Source organism: Cetorhinus maximus, chromosome 19, assembly GCF_964194155.1.
Source record: "Cetorhinus maximus chromosome 19, sCetMax3.hap1.1, whole genome shotgun sequence".
NCBI classification, from domain to species: Eukaryota; Metazoa; Chordata; class Chondrichthyes; order Lamniformes; family Cetorhinidae; genus Cetorhinus; species Cetorhinus maximus.
Window position 1 is genome coordinate 74321822 of NC_135897.1, and position 22976 is coordinate 74344797.

Here is a 22976-nt window from a genome sequence, read left to right on the forward strand (position 1 = left end):
TACACCACATGGACTGCAGTGTTTCAAGAAGGCTGTTCCCCACCACCTTCTCAAGGGCAATTAGGGATGGGCAATAAATGTTGGCCTAGCTCGTGACACCCACATCCCATGAACAAATAAATAAGATAGGGTTCAAGTCTCACTCTAAGACGTGAGCACAAAATCAGGGTGGTGGAGGAAGATTCAAATCATTGTTTTCAAAAGGGAATTGGATAAGTACCTGAAAAGAGAAAAAAATTGTGGGTTTAGAAGAGAGCCCAGAAGTGGAATTTGCTAAATTTCTCTCGCAGAGATCTGCCACGGACTCAATGGGCCAAATAGCCCCCTTCTGTGCTGTAACCATTCTGTGGCCTGGATTTTTCCTATGGTGGGCAGGCTGGGTGGGGGCGGGTGCAGAGCCGATAGGCTGCATGCCCCCATTTTACACTTTTTACAATTAAGGCCTGCCCAGCGTAACGTGCGGCCAGTAGCGCTCCATGCTACCTGTGCAGGTGGGAGGGAAGAGGGAGATTCGGGGCCAGAGCTGCCTCAGGGAGATTGAATGGATATGAAAAAAATTAAGGAATCAATTAATAAAATTTATTCAAACATGTCCCCTCATGTGACTGTGTCACGTGAATTGGAACATGTTTGTAAAGGTGGGAAATTTTATTTATAAAAGCTTCAGGAAACCTCATCCTGCCAGTGGATGAGGTTTCCTGAAAAACATGAAGGCCGCTTCACTAGCCTTAAGGTTGGACAGGCGGCGTTCTTAAGGACTTTAATTAATTTCTTAATGGCCTTAATAGGCCCTTAACATTTCAGTAGGCGCGCAGCCGACGTGTAAAATGCCCAATGTCATTGTGCGTCATTTTACACGACGGCGTGTCGGGCCCGCCTCCGCACACCGACTGGAAGATTCTGCCCCATGACCCTATGAAAAGTATTTAATTGGCTATAAAGCGCTTTGCAACACCCTGAGGTCCTGAAAGTTGCAAATTTTTTTTTAATCCATTCATGGAATGTGGGCTTTGCTGATTAGCTTTGAGAAGGTGGTGGTGAGCCACCTCCTTGAACTGCTGCAGTCCATGTGGTGTAGGTACATCCACAGTGCTGTTAGGGAGGGAGTTCCAGGGTTTTGACCCAGTGACAGTGAAGGAACAGCGATATATTTCCAAGTCAGGATGGTGAGTGGTTTGGAGGGGAACTCCCAGGTAGTGGTGTTTCCATGTGCCTGCTGCCCTTGTCCTTCTATAAATGCAAATTTTTTTTTAAATTTCTCTGTACATAATTTGACTCTAATTCACCCTACTCCCTTCTCAGTTGTTTCTCATTTTCCTTCCCTACTCTCATTTTCCCTGGAGCTTGTTTCCATTTCATCTACCTCCACCCTATCTTTCCCTAGCTTATTGGAGTTACCAAACCCAGGTTTATTCTGAGTTTGATGCTTGTGGGCCAATTCATAGTTGTCTGCCACGAAAGTCGCTTCTCCGGCTTTTGAAGCTCTTCCTCCACATAGGTTTCAAGGTTGGATGACAGGCAGTTTTTGAACTCCTCTAACAGAGTATCTCACTTTAATTTTTTAGTTTCCTGGTAATGTTCGCTGCAAGAGATTACATATTGGAAACTAACAGCTGAAAATGAACATAAAAGCAGTTTTGTGCACTACCGAGAAGAAAAAGATTTCCTACCTACTTGCTATCCATTCAGCATATTTCAATTTACATACAAATAGCTGTTAATCAACATTAACAACTCTGCAGTTGCTTAATCATACATCCATCATTTCAAAAGGGCCGTTGATAGCATTGGATGATAATATTTTGATTCAGTTGGTCTCAGAATCTGCCAGCAGAATAAAGGAGCCAATTTTAGAAGTGTAAATATGGGGAGGCAGGACATGAACTCCACTCTTCCATGAACTGAACTAAATGAATGCCAGTATAAAAGTGCCTTTTCATTGCTCTCTTCCAACTCCTGAGGATTCTCTGCAGTAGAGTAAGAAATAAAGATCTGCCATATTGCGATTTTAGTTTGTCAAGACGCTGAAGCAACTGTGTACTCAATGTCAGCAGCAAGTGGTAGCTGTCAACCTAGCAGCTTGACCTGCTAACTGCTGATGAACTTTCTCTGGCATCAGTACCAGAATCAAAGAATCATGGCACAGTGCAATACATCACCCAAAAACTACCTACTAAAGCAAGAAAGCATCCTATCCATTGTGGCAGTCATAACACTTGTACTGCGTATATCAAATGTGTTGTTCACCCTTGGAGGTGAAGATGACCATGTCCATTATCTCAGCTGTTTGGTAGTTCTGGTGGGTGTCTGGTAAGACGATCTGCGCCTGGAAGGTCCTGCTGCAATAGGACAGGTTGCAGGTGATTGCATTTTGGATGAGTTGCTGGCTCGGGATTTCCTCTCTGTGTTTTCTGTCTGCATTTGATGTGCACTTGCTTTCAAAGAAGGCTGCACCCTTTTTTATTTGGTCGCGCCAGTGCCAGGTGCAGCGATCCTGGGCGAACTTCTCCCAGGACTCGGGGTCAATATCAAAACTTCTAAGCAAAATCCTTAGCGCCCTTTTGCAATGCTTCCTTTGACCGCCATAAGAGCATACTTTAGACTCATGCTCTCCATAGAAGATTTGCATTGTTAAGTGAGTGTCAGGAATTCTGGCGACATAAAACCAACCAAATCAGTTGTGACTGTCTCAATATGGTATGGATGCTTGACATGCCAGCTCCAGTGAGCTCCTCAGTATCTGGCATTTTGTCCTGTCATCTGATTTTCAGAAGCTTCCAAAGACAGCTTACTGAAAGTCATTGAGCTTCTTGGCTTGACACTGGTACGCAGTCCACATCTCATACATGGAGCAGAGTGGGCAGGACTATTGCTCCATAGACTTTGTCATAGCGCAAGAATACAAAGATATCTCCATTGTCCACCTATACAAGCAGAAAGAAACACGCCAATCTTGCAACTATCGTAGAGGAATCTCACTCCTCTCCGTCACTGGCAAAACCTTCCAAAATCTTTCTGAACCACTTATTGCAACATTTCAACCAGGATCTGCTGCCAGAGAGCGAGTGCAGTTTCGGAAAAGGTTGAGGAGCTACTGATATGGTGTTCATGGTTAGACAACTCCACAAGAAATGCCAAGAATGGAACATAGACCTCTACACCACATTTGTTGACCTGACCAAGGCCTTCGACATGAAGGCTTTTGTAAAATAATGGAGAAATTTAATTGCCCTGAGAAATTCATCACAACAGTTCGACAGCTCCGCGACTCCATGCTGAAGCGTGTTCTGGATTATGGTGAGTCTTCTGACCCATTCCCAATCATTAATGGAGTTAAGCAGGGCTGCAGCTAGCGCCAACCCTCCAGCATGTTTTTCTCCGCCATGCTGTCCGATGCCTTCCATGATGGTGATCCTGACATTGAAACCAGATATCGCATGGATGGGAAGCTGCTCGATCTTAGACGATGCTGGAAAAAACCAAGGTCTCCAGGGACATACTTCACGATCTCCTGTTTGCCAATGACTGTGCATTAACTGCTAGATCAAAGCTGGCCATGCAACATAACAGGGACTTGTTCGCCAATGCATGTGACAGTTTCAGTCTTATAATCAAGACAAAGAAAACTAAAGCCCTACCTTGAGCCCAAGCTTTTAGTCCATGACTAGAACCTCTCAGCAGAGGATAAGTTCACTTATCTTAGTAGCACACTCTCTCGAGCTGTCTATGTTGATGACAAGACATATGCAAGAATTGCCAAAGCAAGTGTAGCCCTAAGCAAACTTCGAACATTAGCTAGCAGTGAGTCTGCTTCCCAAACTGGATGTCTATAGAGCAATAAACTTGCTCACTCTGCTCTATGCATGTGAGACTTGGACTGTGTCTCAAATGTAAATGATGCACTAAACTAAAACTCAAATTCTAAATGGCAATTATACACTTTGATTTTCATGGGAGTGTGGCAAATCAGGTGTGTTGAATTGCATGCCTGATTTTCTAAAGTGCTCCTGTTAAATTAGACCCCATGCCAAGAGTGGAATCCTGAAAAATTTACCCGTGACCAGGAATGTCATTGTGCTACTCAGTCTTCTGTTGTGTTGCACAAAGTGTCACATGAATTGGTGTGTCTCTCACTTTTTTATTTTGTCGTTTTTTTTTAATCTGTCTCTGCTCTGCTGCTTCTGTCTCTCTCTCTTTCCTCTTGCACTTCACTCTGACCTTTTTCTTACAAAGTTATGTAGTATTTACAACACAGAGGCCATTCGGCCCAACTGGTTCATGCCTTTGTTTATGCTTCACACAGCATAACCCTGTTTCCAATTTCTAACCCTGTTAACATATCTCTCTAATCCTTTCTCTCCCTCATGTGCTTATCTTTGCTCGTTTGTTGGTGCCATTTCCTTTCCAGAAGATTGACTGCTTTGGATCTTCACCTTTTCTGTCTTTTACTGCCTTTACACATTCTGCATAGGTCAACTGCATCCAGTCCATTACATCTGTCATCCATTTTCTCTGCTTCCCTCTCCATTTTTCCCTCCAGTAACTATCTTTGGTTACATCATGATAGCAGGTAGTAGACAAAGTATTGTACCTTTTTGATGTTATGCTCTAAATTCTGTTTTCTTCACTAATTTCCTCTTTTCTCAGCCATTTCCAGCATTCATTAGTCTTTGTCTATGAAGGATATGCAGAACATCCTCCTATATATATCTCGAATGCATTCAGCTCATCAACAGTCTCTTTAGCCCATGTTTCTGAGGTATATAACATAGATGACAAAATGTAGCGCCTCCACATTCTTTTCCTAAAATTCTGGTTCAGTTTCTTTGATGTTAACATGTCCTTCATTCTGTCAAAGCTTGTCTTGGCTAACTCGCTTCTCCTTTGGATCAAGCTCATCTAACTTCCCCTTAAATGCATCTATGCTATTTGCCTCAACTTGTGCTAGCCAGTTCCTCATTCCAGCCACTGTGTCTCCTGATTTATTTGTGACTATTTTATGTTTATGGCTCCTTATTCTGGTCTTGTCTGCAAGGGGAAACATCTTGTCTATGTCTACCCTATCAAACATTTCGTAATCTTGAAGACCCAAATCAGGTCAACTGTCTGCCTTCTCTTTTCTCCTCTCTTTTCGAGAGTGGAGAGGGTAATGGTTGGAATGTATGTTGTCGTAAGAAAAGGAACTAGGCTGTATTTTCCACCACTGGTTGCAGAGAAAATACAATCTGCAGTCTTCTAGTAACTCCCTTCCCATTCCCGCCCCCACCTTTACCCTCCTGCTCCCACAGCATCCCATCAACTTCCTACTATACCTTTCCCTTTCCACCCACTCAGTCCCATTTCTTCTAGCCTTAGTTTGAAACCAAGTACCAGAAGTGAAAATCACACTGCACTGCTGGCCATATTCTGCATATAACATTCCAATAGTGAGTTGCTCAATGGAAAGCGTATTAGTGTATAATATGTGAAATGTCTTTCCTGTAGTGGGCACTTCCTGTACACGTGACACTTCCCCTGTCGCATTTTGCTGATAACCCAGCTGTTTTAGGACAATATATTTTCCAACTCAATGTGAGCAATACCAAGCAATATCTGCCTGTATAATAGTAAAAATTTAAGCAACAAGGAAAAATGCTGTAGTTCTTGTAACCTGCAATCTAATAAAGCAGCATCGCATCTGCTCAAATCATGTGATTTGTGGGAGCCCGCCATCTGTTGCCCACTGTGACACCCACCACTAGAGTGGGAGGTGTTGGGGGGGGGAAAGGATGTAAACTGATGAAACCTACTCTACTCGCTGGACTAGTAATCCAGAGACCCGGGCTCTGAGAACCCGGGTTCAAATCCCGCCACGTAGGTGTTGGAATTTGAATTCAATGAAAAAACCTGGAAATAAAAGTTTAACGATGACCGTGAAAACATTGACGATTGTTGTAAAAACCCATCTGGTCCGTTAATGCCCTTCAGGTAAGGAAATCTGCTGTCCTTACCTGGTCTGGCCTACATGTGACTCCAGACCCACAGCAATGTGGTTGACTCCTAAATGCTCTCTGAAATGGTCAGCAAGTCACGCAGTTGTATCAAACCGCTACAAAGTCTCAAAAAAGGAATGAAACCGGACGGACCACCCGGAATCGACCTGTGCACCGGAAGCAACAATGGCAAACTCAGCCCTGTTGACCCTGCAAAGTCCTCCTTATGAACATTTGGGGGTTAGTGCCAAAATTGGGAGAGTTATCCCACAGACTAGTCAAGCAATAGTCTGACATCACTGAACCATATCTTACATATAATATCCCAGACACCACCATCACCATCCCAGCAGAGGTGGTGGCACAGTGGCATACAGTTGGGAGGGAGTTCTCAACATCGACTCCAGGCCCCATGAGGTCTCACAGCATCATGGCAAAGATGGGCAAGGCTGATTACCAGGTACCACCCTCCTTAAGTTGATGAATCAGTGCTTGTTGAACACCATTTGGAGGAAGTACTAATTCATCACTTCAATGTCCATCACCAAAAGTGGCTCGGTAGCACCACGGCTGACCGAGCTGGCCGAGTCCTAAAAGACATAGCTGCTAGACTGAGTCTGTGGCAGATGGTGAGGGAACCAATAAGAGGGAAAAACATACTTGACCTCATCCCCACCAACCTGCCTGCTGCAGATGCGTCTGTCCATGAAAGTATCGGTAGGAGTGACCACCACACAGTCTTTGTGGAGACGAAGTCCCGCCTTCACGTTGAGCATACCCTCCATCATGATGTGTGGCACAACCACCATGCTCGAACAGACCTAGCAATTCAAGACTGGGCACCCATGAGGTGCTGTGGGCCACCAGCAACAGCAGAATTGTACTCGAACACAATCTGTAATCTCATAACCTGGCATAACCCCCACTCTAGCATTACCATCAAGCCAGGGGATCAACTCTGGTTCAATGAAGAGTGCAGGAGGTCATACCGGGAGCAGCACCAGGCATACCTAAAAATGAGGTGTCAGCCTGGTGAAGCTATAACACAGGACTACTTGCATGCCAAACAGCATGAGCAGCAAGGGATAGACTGAGTTAAGTGAGCCCACAACCAACTGATCAGATCTAAGCTCTGCAGTCCTGCCACATCCAATCATGAATGGTGGTGCACAATTAAACAACTCACTGGAGGAGGACGCTCAACAAATATCCCCATCTTCAATGATGGGGGAGCCCAGTACATCAGTGCAAAAGATAAAGCTGAAGCATTTGCCACAATCTTCAGCCAGAAGTGCTGAGTGGGTGATCCATCTCGGCCTCCTCCGGAGGTCCCCAGCATCACAGATGCCAGTCTTCAGCCAATTCGATTCACTTCATGTGATATCAAGAAATGGCTGAAGGCATTGGATACTGCAAAGGTAATGTGCCCTGACAATATTCCAGCAACAGTGCCGAAGACTTGTGCTCCAGAACTTGCCACATGCCTAGCCAAGTTGTTCCAGTACAGCTACAACACTGGCATCTACCCGGCTATGTGGAAAATTGCCCAGGTTATGTCCTGTACACAAAAAGCAGGACAAATCCAACCCGACCAATTACCGCCCCTACTCTTGACGATCAATAAAGTAATGGAAGGGGTCATCAACAGTGCTATCAAGCGGCACTTGTTTAGCAATAACCTGCTCACTGATGTTCGGTTTGGGTTCTGCCAGGGCCCCACAGCTCCTGACCTCATTATAGCCTTGGTTCAAACATGCACAGAAGAACTGAACTCCCGAGGTGAGGTGAGAGTGACTGCCCTTGACATCAAGGTCGCATTTGACCGAGTGTGGCATTAAGGAATCCTAGCAAAACTGGAGTCAATAGGAATCGGGGAAAATTCTCCACTGGTTGGAGTCATACCTAGCACAAAGGAAAATGGTTGTGGTTGTTGGAGGTCAGTCATCTCAGCTCCAGGATCACAGCAGTTGTTCCTCAGGGTAGTGTCCTTGGCCCAACCACTTTCAGCGGCTTCATCAATGACCTTCCTTCCATCATAAGGTCAGAAGTGGGGATGTTCGCTGATGCTTGCACAATGTTCAGCACCATTCGTGACTCCTCAGATACTGAAGCAGTCTATGTCCAAATGCAGCAACACCTGGACAATATCCAGGCTTGGGCTGACAAGTGGCAAGTAACATTCACGCCACACAAGTGCCAGGCAATGACCATCTCCAACAAGAGAGAATCTAACCATTGCCCCTTGACGTTCAATGGCATTACCATCACTGATTCCCCCACTATCAACATCCTGGGGGTTACCACTGATCAGAAACTGAACTGGACTAGCCATATAAATACTGTGGCTACAAGATCAGGTCAGAGGCTAAGAATCCTGTGACGAGTAACTCATCTCCTGTCTCCCCAAAGCCTGCCCACAAGGCACAAGTCAGAAGTGTGATGGAATACTCCCCAATTGCCTGGATGAGTGCAGCTCCCACCACACTCAAGAAGCTCGACACCATCCAGGACAAAGAAGCCCAATTGATTGGCACTCCATCCACAAACATTCACTCCCTCCTCTACCGACACGCAGTAGCAGCAGTGTGTACCATCTGCAAGATGCACTGCAGGAATTCACCAAGTCTCCTTAAACAGCACCTTCCAAACCCACGACCACTACCATCTAGAAGGACAAGGTCAGCAGATAGATGGGAACATCACCACCTGGAAGTTTCCCTCCAAGTCACTCACCATCCTGACTTGGAAATATCTCGCTGTTCCTTCACCATCGCTGGGTCAAAATCCTGGAACTCCCTTCCTAACAGCACTGTGGGTGTACCTACACCACATGGACAGCAGCAGTTTAAGAAGGCAGCTCACCACCACCTTCTCAAGGGCAGCTAGGGATGGGTAGTAAATGCTGGCTTAGCCAAAAAAAGAAAAGGGTTTTTTAAAAGGGCATTTCACATTAAAAGTGATAACACAGAAGCAAGAAATAACATTGTTATCCAATATGTCACATTTCGACACAATAAATTGTGAGATGGGCTGATAGTTTTGTAGCACTCGTTCTTGCTCCTCCCTGGTCATGTTAGTAATGAGAACCCTTTTTGAATGTAGCCACATTAAGGTTGTATGTTATTTGTCTAAATGAAATTTAGATATTGTATTTACATATGCTTGGCGTGTAATGGGTGAATATTTCCCTGATCACATGTTGAGTTACTCTTTCCTACTAGCTGTTTTTAGGACCTGAATGTACAATGGAAAGTTGCATTTCAACCGCTTTTTAAACTTAAGAGACCGTCCAACAGAAGTGGCTAACAGCTTGAAGGGTTATTTATTTAGTTATTTAATATGAAGTGCTGTACTAGTCATTTTATGTCTGTGACTGAGGAATTGCTATAATGCATACTCAAACTTGTCGCTGCTACTTTTATTTCACAATGTTGGTTGGAGAAAAGAACATGAACAAAAACCACATTGACAGGAACTAACTGCCTTCCACCTACTTGTTACATCTGTTCCTAGCCTTATGTTTCTAACCTACTCATCTATACACAACAGTAGGGAAGAAACAGGTGAGAGGACAGCTATAATTTAAAAGCAGGCATTAATCATTCGAAGTGTTTGATTGCGGCAGAATCAACTCTGTGTCTCCTTGCTTCCCCATAAAACACAGCAGCGATACTAAGTTTTTTTTTCTCAGTTTCTTCATGGAGGTAACAGGGAAAAGAGATTCCTGTTAATGTGCCTAAATAAAATACAAAGTGTTTGTGCCAAGTACATATTGTTCAGAGCGTTTCAAAGTTGATTTGCTATTTGTCATCATCCCAGAATGTGCCTATGTACCACTTTTTTTATTTTTACAATTTAGTGCACTTCAGCAAGTTTGAGTTCTCAATTCATTCAGGATTATTAGGAATTCCATTGGTTATTCATTCCACAAAACATTCTGATGAACAAACAGCCAAAGAGACTGCTGGCAGTGGGCTGTTAATCCTTGCCTCGTTTGCTAATCCAGCTCAACAATGCTGTGATTGCTGGTGCACATTGCCTTAGCTGCTCTCTAGTGTTTTTTAATGCATTTCTTGAACAATAACGAAATCTGCTTATTGTGCAGAAGGCTTTATGGGCTCATTATTGTCTCCGATTTTAACTCGCTCTCCTAAAGTTTGTCTATACTGCCACCTGTTGGCAAATGAAGACCTTCTTAGATGCCAGATCTCATGTACCTGTTTCAAACTTCCATTGAGGTCTTCTGATGTGTACAGAGCAAGCCTGGCAGAGAGGTTCATCACAAAAAAGGGATAAGCCTTTGCTACTTTTACATCATGAGCTGATGTTTATCTTCAGAGCCGCATTTATACAGTTTCTTTGCTCATGCTTTTGGCCAAGGTGGGGGGTCTGTGGTACCTAGAAATATTAGTCACACCTATGTTTCCAGCTCTTTTCAATTTGCTGGTTGCATTGAGCTAGGTTAGCTAGGTCAGTTGCAAATAGCTGTTCAATGGCTTTGCCTTGGACAGCAATGCATTGAGTTGAACAGTGCTCTATTCAATTGCATTGTGTCAAATTGGAACATGCTGTATTAGATTGGAAGGCACTATTAGAAAGCACAAGCTATCTTAGATCTAGTATTGTATCATGAGACAATTAATTAGGAATCTTATTGTGAAGGATCCTCTGACGAAGGGATCATAATATGATGGAATTTCATATTGAGTTTGAGAGTGATGTGGTTAAGTGTTAAAGTAGGGTTTTGAATTTAAATAAATCCAATTACTTAGATACGAAGGGTGAATTGGCTAAGAATGAGAAATTAGATTTAAAAATCTGACGGTAGATAAACAGAGGGCTGGAACCCAGAGCAAGGCTGCCCCTTGCTTTCCTGACCTGAAGATCCTCCTCGAGGCAGTGAGGGAGAGAAGGTCTGGAGGGTGACAGGAAAAGGCTACCCTTTCGAACCAAGCACATCTGGATTGAAATAACCACAGAAAATGCTGGAAATACACAGCAGGTGGCAGCATATATGGAGAGAGAAACAGAGTTAACGTTTCAGGTCATGACCTTTCATCAGAACAAACAGGCCAGAATTGAGGTGGCGGAGCAGGTGGAGTGTGGACCAGAGGAATCCAGTGCAGGAAGAGGTTTAATTACATTATTTACTCTGGCAAGGTGAGTGCAATGCCAACATAGGCCTCTTGGGCATTTGGTCTTCAGTAGACACTCCAGCTGAGGAACCTGAGGGCGCATGCTGTTCACAAACATGAGAGCAATGTGTGCCCAGGGCCTCAGCAATGCTCAGAGGCCCTAGTGCTGTTGAGGATTAGCCAACATTCACATGCAGCTTTTTATGAATATGAGGCCTTAGCATTGGCCATAGAGGCCAGCAGTACTTCAGCAACCTTTTGTCATTGCAGGAGAAAGGGGCTCACAATGTCTCTGAAAGAGACCAAATCGGAGGAGGAGGCCCCATCCTTCACATCATCATTGCCATAGAAGAGGAGCACTGGAGATGGCCAGGGTTGCCAACCACAAGGAGAAGGTGAGATAGGTATCCCTGGAAGAGAAAGTGAATAGAAATTGGAATCTGTAGATTAACAGAGTGCATTGCACCCTACCCTGTCTGACAGCATGCCAAAGACTCAGCATTGCAGAGGCTTCCACTCGGCAAGGCAAGTTTACATGATTTCCTTGTGTCTCTCAAGTTCTGACTTGAGGTGCAAAGACTGACTGTACAATCACCAGGCCAAGCGCTGTCAGAGCTGACCTCAGAGCAAACAGCATCACACCTTGCAAGTGCACCTGTACCAGCCAGTCATCTCGATGGGTCCTCGTAAACGCGTAGATAGGGTGGCACTGGGTGATGAGTGCATCCTGGGTGTCCAGGAGGAGGTGGACAGTCCTCCTCAGGATGGAAGATGAGACAGCCATGCTCAGCTGGGCACAGATGCAGGGTCTTAGAAGTAACAGGAAAGGAGACTACTTATACAAGCAACAACAAATATGTTCCCACATGTCAGTTTCCTGGGGCAGTGTGCGGTTATGGGCAGAGAAAGCAAGAGTCCATTCAGCTCACATGAACCACCACGGCTCACATAGCCAACCTCAGAGAGATCCGTTTGCAGCAACTTGGAGAGCATGCAAGAACTGTGCACTGACAGAACACATGTCACATTATGTAGCCTTGACCGGCCAGTGGCGCTGATTGCACAGAGATCTTTGGAGGTATGTCAGTTGCGTCTCAATTAGTGGTCCCCTTGAGCCATCTGGAGCACCAGCCAAGGGCTGAGACGGTCACCAAAGAGGATGAGGGTGCCAGGTGCCACTCCTCATGGGTCACCATCATCATCAACAGCCTTGGCCCCTCTGACTGAGGGAACATCTGTGCAGCAGGGCCCAGTGACTGAGGCTGCCTCTGCATTGATGCTTGTGCAGTAGCCTCTGGGCTGCCCCCCTCAGCACCTCCATGAGGAGGATGACCACCACATGCATCTCAGCCACAAGCAGGGAAAAGTGAGCATCATACCTCCAGCTCCTCTGAGGGCACAGGCGGATGACCATGTAGAAGCGACTAAGAACAGCCAGAAAAGCGAGTGCACACATGCAGGAAGCTCTTGATATGGTCACAAACCAGTTGAGCATTGAGGGATTGGAAACTCTTTCTGTTGATTCTACCGGGCGGCCACTGGGTGCCTTGATGGCCACATTGGTGCAATCAATGATGCCTCACACCTGGGAAAATCCTGCAATGGAGGCAAAATCCATTGCCCTATTCGCCTGTGAGGTCCCATCTGTTTGGAATTGAATATACTGCCCTGGCAAATAGGGCATCAGTGACCTATGAAATGCAGTGGCCTGCAGCCGTGTGCAAGATAGCAAATGACAAAGGATTAGCAAACTTAATGGTACTAAAAACTAACAAATCCCCTGAAACGGGTGGCTTACATCCTAGGGTTTTGAAAGAGGTGGCAGCAGATGGTCAATGCAATGGCTTTGATCTTCCAGAATTCCTTAGATTCTGGAATGTTCCCCATGGATTGGAAGGTAGCAACTATAACCCTGCTATTCCTGAAAGGGGAGAGAGTGAAAACAGAGAACTATTGACCCGTTAGCCTAAGGCAGGGAAATTGCTGGAATCTATTTTAAGGGACATGGTAACAGGACACTTAGAAAATCTTATATTTAGGCAAGTCAATGCTGTTTTATGAAAGGGAAACCGTATTTAATAAATCTGTTAGTGTTTTTTGAGGGTGTTCTTACCAGGGTAGATAAAAGAGAACCAATGGATATAATATATTTGGATTTTAAATGGCATCTGCAGGTGCTACACAAGAGGTTGTTGCGCAAGATTAGCATGGATTGTGGATTGGTTAATGGAAAGAAAATAGAGAGTTGGAATAAACAGATGATTTTCATGATGACAGGGTGTGACTAGTTGGGGGGCCACAAGGATTAGTGCTTGGTCCTCAGCTGTTTACAATCATATATTTAAAATAACTTAGATGAGCGTACTGAGTGTAGTATATCTAAATTTTCTGATGTTCTGAAGCTAGCTAGAAATTAAACTGTGAAGAAGTCCAAAAAGGCCACAAAGGGATATAGACAGTTTAAAAATAGGCAAAAAAGTGACAGGGGGGAAGCGATGGCACAGTGGTATTGTCGCTGGGCTAGTAATCCAGAGACCTAGGGTAATGCTTTGGAGGACCCAGGTTCAAATCCCACCATAGCAGATTCCAATAAAAATCCCACTACAGCAGATTCTGGTTCTGGAATTAAGTCTAATGATGACCATGAAACCATTGTCAATTGTTGTAAAAACCCATCTGATTCACTAATGTCCTTTTTAGGGAAGGAAACCTGCTGTCCTTACCTGGTCTGGCCTATGTGTGACTCCAGACCCAGACCCACAGCAATGTGGTTGACCGTTAAATGTCCTCTAAACAAGGGCAACTGGGGATGGGCATTTTGCTGGCCTAGCCAGTGCCCACATCCCATGAATGAATAAAAAAAAATGGAGTTTAAAGTAAGGAAATATAGCATTGGCAAAAAGAATAGAAAAGCAGATTTTTTTTTAAAGATGAGAGACTGGTAAGTGTTGGTATGCCAAGGGATTTGGATTGAATTTGAATGTCCTGTACAAGAATCACAAAGTTAACATGTTCGTTCCCTGAGCAATTAGGAAGGCAAATGGTATGTTATGCTTTATTGCAATGGGGGTAGAAGTATAAGAGTAGCAAAGTTTTGCTGCTGTTATGTAGAGCTTTAGTGAGACCATACCTAGTAAGTTTATAGTTCTGGTTTCCATAGCTAAGGAAGGATGTATTGGTTTTAGAGGGAGTGCAACAAAAGTTCACTAGATTGACTCCTGCGATGAGAGGGCTAACATATGAGGAGAAATTAAGTAGAATGGGCCTATATGCTCTGGAGTTTAGAAGAATGAGAGGTGTTCTCATTGAAACATTTGACATCTTCAGAGGGTTTTAAGGGTAAATGTTGACTTATTTCCCTGGCTGGAAAACCTAGAACTAGGAGAGTCACAGTCTCAATTTAGGGGATCAGCCATTTCGGACTGAGATGCAGAGAAATTTCTTCACTCAAAGGGTTCTGAATTTTTGGAATTCTCTACCCTAGAGAGCTGTGAATGATCAGATGATCCTAGAGAGATGGCCAGATGACTTTGATAGCTTTTTGGATGATGTGAAGATTGGGCAAGAAAGAGTTGAGATAGAAGGTCAGCCACGATCTTATTGAATGATGTAGCAAGCTCGAGGGGCAATATGGTCTACTTCTGCTGGTGTTTCTTATGTTCTTAAGTGGTGTTGCACTGAATACATTATGCTCCTCTGGCAAGTAGTTTTTATGGTGGTGCAATTTGTGTGAATGCACCATATTATGATTGGACTTTTTGTACTTGATATCATAGCTGTGGGTTGGACTTCTGTATGATGAGCTGTGCAATGCACTGTATGATTCATGAGTTAAATGGGGTTGGGCAGTCCTGTATTTGGAGGATGCTGCACTTCATAGTGTTGGATTGCACATTGCGGCATTAGCTGCTACTGTAGTTAGAAGTGTTTAGAAGACAGCCAGATGAATTTTTGATTTGGGAAGCAAGTTAAGACTGAGATATAGGTTTGAGGGGAAAAAAGATTGGGTCCTGAAACAGGACTAGGTTCATGGAACAAGTTGGACAGGATTGTTGATAGCTGCTAATCTGCGACATCATTTAAGCTATAGCAATATATGATTTTATTCCTACCTGTTGGAGGACCCGATATTATTTATACAAGATGCTTATGCTTTGACATGAAAGTGCATCCTATGTTATTTTTATTCTCTTTGATTTTTTTTTAATTTCACACATTGAGAGTTCTCCTGCAATACTGTAAAGAGGGACATAATTTTAGTGTGATCAGCGTTTGGTAACAGTGGGTTTTTTTTTGCCTTGGCAGATAGGAATATATTTCCATTAATTAAGAAGCTAGAAAACATCTGGATCTAATCACTGCACACAAAACCCAGGGCCTCCACTGGAAACTCAGCAATGCATGCTCTTCAGTCACTCGCAATGCTTTAGGAATTCCATATCCATTCAGATGAAATCCAGATTATTCTAACCCAGGAATGTGCAATAGTTACAGGGATGTTAACTCTTCCAATACAGATTAGTTCAGTTGCAATACTCATATAACCTAAGAACATGTTAATGTCTGGCCTTAGGAGAATGAAATAGCTTTGATTAGAATTAAGTAAGGATCTATGAAGTTGGAGGCTTATGTCTATGGTTCCCTTTTGTGACCTTTTCCCAAATGGAGCAGTACTGTTTTTAGGGAGCAAGAAGTGTGGACCAGATGCTTTCCCAATGTGGAGGAAAGAAAGATAAAAAAAGTCTGAGGGAAAAGGCATTTTCATCCGCCCTCCTTATTAACTTGATTGTGGGATACAGTAGAAGCCTGAGAACAGATCACCTGCCCACTCTCCTACCTATAATCTAAGGAGTAGGGCGTAGGGGGGAAAAACTATTTACTTCCATATTTCTGTTTACAAAAAAGACTTTCTCCATTTTTAAAAAATTTTTGTAAATGCAGATTACAGTAGAATTGGTTGTTATGATGTCCATTGACATGTAAAGGCTGAATTAATTTGCATACAGATTATCTGATTAATGAAACACCCTTATGTTGATAACTATCTCTATAGTGGATAGGCTGATTAATTGAGTGTGAAGATGGTGAATTCAGTCTGTGACAAGCAAAATGGGTAGATTTATTTGGGGTCTGGGGGGAAAAACAGAGAGTATTGCAGTTTGCCCCAGTGCTTTGGATGGGCTGATCTGTCTTTCTGGGAAATGGAGAGGATTGAATCTCTGATAAGGGTGCGTGTCTGTCTGCCTGGTCATTTCTGACCTGTCCAAGAGAGAGAGATTCTGATTTCTAGGGAGATGGAATGGATCATCATCTGACCGTTGTTTCATTTGAACTCAAAATGGTAAAAGCTGAATTCATAGTCTATCAACCCAGACTGTTGAATTGCAGCTTAGATGAGCAGACCATTTGAATTTTCTTAATGTTAGTTGACATCACATCCCTGTTGCTAGGTTACTCCATGCTGGATATCCACAAACTCGAGTCATGTGGAAATCGGTCTCCAAATCTTAACCACTTCAACTGTTGTGTTTGCTGCAGGCTGTTTTATTTATTGTAGTATTGCTGTTTAATTGCAGGAACTGAGCAAGTCTTAAGTAGTGGTGGGTATGTGGGTGGGGGAGCAAGTCATTGATTTTGAGTTTCTCAGTCGAGACTCTCCTCCCCTCTGCTTGGTGCTGTCTGACACTGGAAGCAGGTGGTTGGCATTTGGGTCTGTGAAAATGTCTGCAGTTTTCAGCTGTAATCAGGAATCAAGTTGCTTGTCAGCAGGTGTGTAGGAACCAATTAACTCAGTGGGGTGGGGAGATGAGAGTGCACCTCTGTATAAACTTTGCACCCACTGCCCTGCGCCAATCACATTTAGTCTAGGATGAATGCAATCTTCTATGGGATGTGAGAATAATTGGAGCTGCAGTCAAATGGATTTGTATAAAGGAAGAAAAACAAGAGGCCATGACAAATTTCAAGCATGTCCTAATAAAACAGCCAAATTGGATGTCACATGTATATGTGCATTTGTGTGTAGCTTATTGCTTCACGCTCCCTGAAGTTACTTAAATGTTGCGGGATCCAAATTCAGAAAATCTTGATTCGCATGTAGGAAACTTATTGTTGAAATGTGTTTTGTGAGGAGGTGATGTCAGTAATTTTCACAATTCACATTTTATGTAAACTTCGTACTGAGGCTGATCCCTAATGTCAGGGGTCTGAGTCATGAAAGACTGGAGATGGCTTTTCAGTCTGGATAGGAAGTGCCTGAGAGGCTACCTTTATTGTGGTATATAAAATAGTTAAGGGAATGGAAAAGAAATTTAAAATGCTACTTCAAATCAAACTGAGAGTAGATCAAGAGAACGTGAGTTCAATCCAGTAAGAGGATTGGTATGAAGAAGTTCTTTACGCAAGAAGAATAACCAATAGACAGAGAAGTGAAGCCAGAAATCCAAGAAGCATTTTAAGAAGCCATTTGAATTTCTTCTTTCAGTGGGGCGTGCTCTACTTATTCTGGAGGTTACATTCCATAATAAATTGCCTGCAATCCAAATTTTTGAGTTAATACGCAGTAACTTAAGACCATAAGACATAGGAGCAGAAATTAGGCCATTCGGCCCATCGAGTCTGCTCCACCATTCAATCATGGCTGATAAGTTTCTCAACCCCATTCTCCCGCCTTCTCCCCGTACCCTTTGATCCCCTTACCAATCAAGAACCTATCTATCTCGGTCTTAAATACACTCAATGACCTGGCCTCCACAGCCTTCTGTGGCAATGAATTCCATAGATTCACCACTCTCTGGCTAAAGAAGTTTCACCTCATCTCTGTTCTAAAAGGTCTTCCCTTTACCCTGAGGCTGTGCCCTCTGGTCCTAGTCTTTCCTACTAATGGAAACATCTTCCCCACGTCCACTCTATCCAGGCCTTTCAGTATTCTGTAAGTTTTCAATCAGATCCCCCCTCATCCTTCTAAACTCCATCGAGTATAGACCCAGAGTCCTCAAATGTTCCTCATATGTTAAGCCTTTCATTCCTGGGATCGTTCTCGTGAACCTCCTCTGGACCCTCTCCAGGGCCAGCACATCCTCCCTGAGATACGGGGCCCAAAATTGCTCACAATATTCTAAATGTGGTCTGACCAGAGCCTTATAAAGCCTCAGCAGCACATTCCTGCTTTTATATTCTAGTCCTCTCGAAATAAATGCCAACATTGCATTTGCCTTCCTAACTACTGACTCAACCTGCAAGTTAACCTTAAGAGAATCCTGGACTAGGACTCCCAAGTCCCTTTGCACTCCAGATTTCTGAATTCTCTCCCCATTTAGAAAATAGTCTATGCCTCTATTCTTCCTACCAAAGTGCATGACCTCACACTTCCCCACATTGTATTCCATCTGCCACTTCTTTACCCATTCTCCTAACCTGTCCAAATCCTTCTGCAGCCTCCCCGCCTCCTCAATACTACCTGTCCCTCCACCTATCTTTGTATCATCTGCAAACTTAGCCAGGATGCCCTCAGTTCCTTCATCTAGATCTTTAATGTATAAAGTGAAAAGTTGTGGTCCCAACACTGACCCCTGCGGAACTCCACTAGTCACCGGCCGCCATCCTGAGAAGGACCCCCTTATCCCCACTCTCTGCCTCCTGCCAGACAGCCAATCTTCTATCCATGCTAGTACCTTGCCTCTAACACCATGGGCTCTTATCTTACTGAGCAGCCTCCTGTGCGGCACCTTGTCAAAGGCCTTCTGGAAGTCCATGTAGATAACATCCATTGGCTCTCCTTTTTATAACCTACTCGTTACCTCCTCAAAGAATTCTAACAGATTTGTCAAGCATGACCTCCCCTTGATGAAACCATGCTGACTTTGTCCGATTTTACCATGCACTTCCAAGTATTCTGAAATCTCATCCTTAATAGTGGACTCTAAAATCTTACCAACGACTGAGGTCAGGCTAATCGGCCTGTAATTTCCCGTCTTTTGCCTCACTCCCTTCTTAAACAGGTGGGTTACATTAGCGATTTTCCGGTCCTCTGGGACCAGAAGGGAAGTTACTGGAATTGCAGCTGTAGAATTGGTTTCATAGCATATGGCAAACTTGTCTTTTTAAATATGTGCTATTTGCCCCTTCTATATATGAGGGCCAGCTCCATGAATCTGTTTTGGAAATTCATCTTATGGAAGAACTAATAGGTGTAATCAAGGAAGTCAAGCACATTCATCCTTAGAATTTTCCATGTAATGAACCTGGATTATAGGAATAACTGAAGAGTAACTGGATCATGCATGCACTCTATTTTTAATTGGATGCTCACGTGGTTTGTACAAGCTCTGCACTCATTGGGAAAGCAAGCCTATGATTCTTGACTTCACTGTTTCTAACAGCCTGTCCCATAAGCTTCAGTGCATGTGATAGACCAAATGTTGTCCACTAGACACATGGCTAATTAGGAATCTAGATTTGGCTAATTGAACTTCTGATCAGTAAATAAAAAATGAATCAAAGACACAAGCCATCAAGCATTTGATTGCAATACTCATTTGTACAATGTATGCATGTGCATTTTAACCTTATGTATTTATTGGTAAATTCATAAGAGTTAAATCTGTGCGTGTGTGTTTGTGTGTGTGTGTGTTTTTGATTGTGAGTGCATTACTTCCATGATCATTGAATTGTGGCGGATGTTAAATAAGACTATACATGAAGTATATTTACCTGTAGTGAGGTATTTTCCACTAAAATTAGTGCATGTGTCTAAAACAACTTCATTGCAGTTAACCTATGACTAGTTAGTGGTTTCTATTGGACAATACTGACAGATGTTGCTTTTAAACATAACCTTTGGGATAAAGCCTCCATTTTTTTCTGTATATAGTTGGTTCGTGTCCAAAACTCTGGTTCAATAACAAGGAAATAGATACAGATGATGTGAAACAATATGGTCTCTTTCCTGTTGAGTTTATGGCAATCTTATCCATGCATTGCGGCCAGTTGAAGTTGCCTACTGTCGCACAGAAAACCTGTGGTTTCATGCTTTGATCTTTGAGAATAAAGAAGCATTTACAAGGGGTGGGAATTTGCACATATAAGCAGGATTTCTACTGCAGATGTGGTGAAGTGGGAACAGCTCCAAGGATATTCCCGACTATAGTTTCACTTCCTGTGCTGTGCAACCTATGATTATTCATCCACCTCACGTGATTAAATAGATTGAGGAGAATCTATGGGGCTTATACATGGGGTGGAATTTAATTCTCCTGCAGCCCCGCCCCAATCCCGCACTGCCCTGGAGCTCGGTGGGGGGAGCTGTTTAGTCAGGCAGGAGGGCGCAGGATGGAGACCCTGTCGCCTTCCCGATTCTTTCCACCACCTCTCCCCACATCCCCCCCCCCCCCCCGCACCCCACCACCACCACCGATTAACTCTGGGGTGGGAAGGCTCAAGGATGGCCTTTCTGCACGGAAGCTAATTGAGGCCCTTAAGTGGCCGCTTGGCACTCGACCAGGGCAGATGAGGGCCAATACCATGTAGTTAGCCTGCCAGGTAAACCCTGGTAGATATACCTGTGGCTAGTGAGGTTGGGGGTGGGGTTTGCGAGGTGGAAATCACTTCCACTTGGGGGTCCACTCAACGGAGAGGCCCGCCTGGCAGCATGGGCCACCCATGGGTGAAGACCCCCACCTGCCCGAAATAGTTTGATTGGCCAACAGCTCTGGTGGGTGGGAAATTCACTCTGAAAACTGTGTGCACCCTGATGCCAATCGAGTAAGTACCTCGTTGGCACTAAATTGGGTCAAGGGGTGCGGAATGGCTAGAGCGGGGTTGCCATTAGCTCCCCAGCCAGTGAATGGGCCCACCACTGCGAGCATTAAATTCCGCCCGTGATGTTCTAAATTGCAGCTTTCTATGCTATAAATTTAGGTCCTATGAAGGTGGAGGAATTAGTTTAAATCGACCAAGTTATATTTTATTAATCCTGCACTTGTCTCCTGTCTCCAAATAGATTTTAAGCAATCTGAAATGGCCCCATTTGCTTTTTGTATATATTGCCTCTGCCCTTATCTTGTTCCCCTCATTTCTTCCCACTGCTATTCGTCTCCCTTTTTCTATGGAAAGTTGACCTTCTGTTCATCTAGTAGGGTTGAGGTCTGGTTGGGTGGATTGTTTCTTCCTCTTTTACCACTGAGTTGAAGGATGGTTTGCTGCTCAGTAGAATGTATAAAATTAATTTTTATTTTTTAAGGGTATGGTTGGGTAATGGGAATTCTGGATCTTGAACTTCAAGCTTTTTCTTAATTAGCAAATAGAATTTCTCGTTTCACTTGTCACTTTTAAAAATATATTTTTAGCCCTTTAATTGAGCAGAATACTCATTTGCCTACCCTGTCATCAGTAATGGAAGCTCGTATAGCTAGTATACATGGTAGATATCCCCTCTGCTTTGGATACTTTGAAGTAAATATCCTGTGTTTTAAACCTGAATCAATCCTAATCACAACAATCCATCTTTCATCTTGTGATCTGTTTTCAGCAGCCCATGGTAATCACAGAAGATCAAACACCTTTGGGAATCCAGGACGACTGAGTGAAGAGGAAATGAGGCAGAGGAGAATTTATCGATTTGCCAGATGATTGTCGACACTCATTTCTTGCTGTGTCACCATGCCTTTACTGGTTGCGTATTGTTACAGCTTGCACTGTTCTTGCACCTTTTTCATATAAATTCCATTTTGCTTTTTGTAATGGAGGATGCAGGTATCTGCTTTGTTATTATGTGATCCTGGTTCAAACATCATAAGTTATCTTTTTCTGTCTTAAGTTTTGTATTAATTTTTTCACAAAGTCTCCCTGTGATGTTGAAACTGGTGGAATGCTGACCAGAAGGGCAAAGTTGAAATCATAGCCTTAAGTAACCTGTGCATTCAATTAAACACGGTTCATGTCACACTGGTTTTCTCTGAGAAAAAGAAGAAACCTTTTCCGTGCCAAAATAAAGCATGCTTGCTGCTGCATCATGAATGGGCTCAACATTTGAAATGAATTGCCAGGCTAGCTGGGGGATGTGAAAACCCTAGTTCCACTTAAACAGTCGGATGTAATGAGAGGGGGAATCTGGAATGGCATTGGCATTTAAAGGTATCACAGGTTGGAATGCCAAAAGCAATCTTGCACTACCAGCTGGGAAGCCACACTCCAAGAGAGTGACGGACATGGTTAGGGCCTTGTACTGCTTCTTCAACATGCAGCTTTGTGCTGGCATCACAGGATCATGCAATTTCTGATGTATGGTCCCAGCCTTGAGAGTAATGAAAGACTTGATTTTTGTATAGCACTTTTATCAATTCTGTCAGAAATGTTTCAAAATATATAGTATATTACTTAAGTGTAATTGTTATTTTATAGTCAACTGCTGATTTGTTTAAGTGAATTGGAGAGAAAAGGGGTTTAAAAGGCCCAAAAAAAATTTCAATGGTGAAAATAAAACTTATTCTTCTAATGTATGGTTTTACCTGTCTTTACTTGGAATTAAATGATGTTGTAGCATTGTATGCATTCTGGTAGAAGCTTCAATTTGTAAGATAGCAACATTAATATTTTGACAATTTTAGTAGTTAATCTAGAATAGACAGGAAATAGAGCCACATCATCTATAACAGTAAGTCCAAGAAAACAAATACTTACATACCAAAAAGTTAAAGCCAAGAGCACAGTTGGATGTTTCATTTGTGAAAATTCTATCCAGAGCAATCAGTGCTATTTAAAGTGAGCTATGTAACTCAGCATTCTATTGTATTTCGTATGAATTACGCAGAAAGTGATTTTGCTTTGCCTTTTATGGGTGAATGATGAGGCAGACCGCAGAGCGTAAAAT

The 22976-nt window shown here is 43.3% G+C and overlaps 1 protein-coding gene across 4 annotated transcripts in view; it reads left to right on the plus strand.

Annotated features, from left to right (window-relative positions):
- Nucleotides 1-22601, plus strand: part of rhbdd1 (rhomboid domain containing 1) — a 71769-nt gene extending 49168 nt beyond the window's left edge. For 3 of the 4 annotated variants that reach the window (XM_078564139.1, XM_078564141.1, XM_078564140.1), the window contains exon 7: nt 21636-22601. In XM_078564139.1, the coding sequence (XP_078420265.1) occupies nt 21636-21736 (101 nt within the window). In that variant the 3' untranslated portion in view covers nt 21737-22601. Of the gene's footprint in view, nt 1-1565; nt 3231-21635 lie in introns of those variants that run through there. The other variant, XM_078564142.1, reaches the window with a different exon arrangement.
- The last annotated feature ends 375 nt before the right edge of the window (nt 22602-22976 follow it).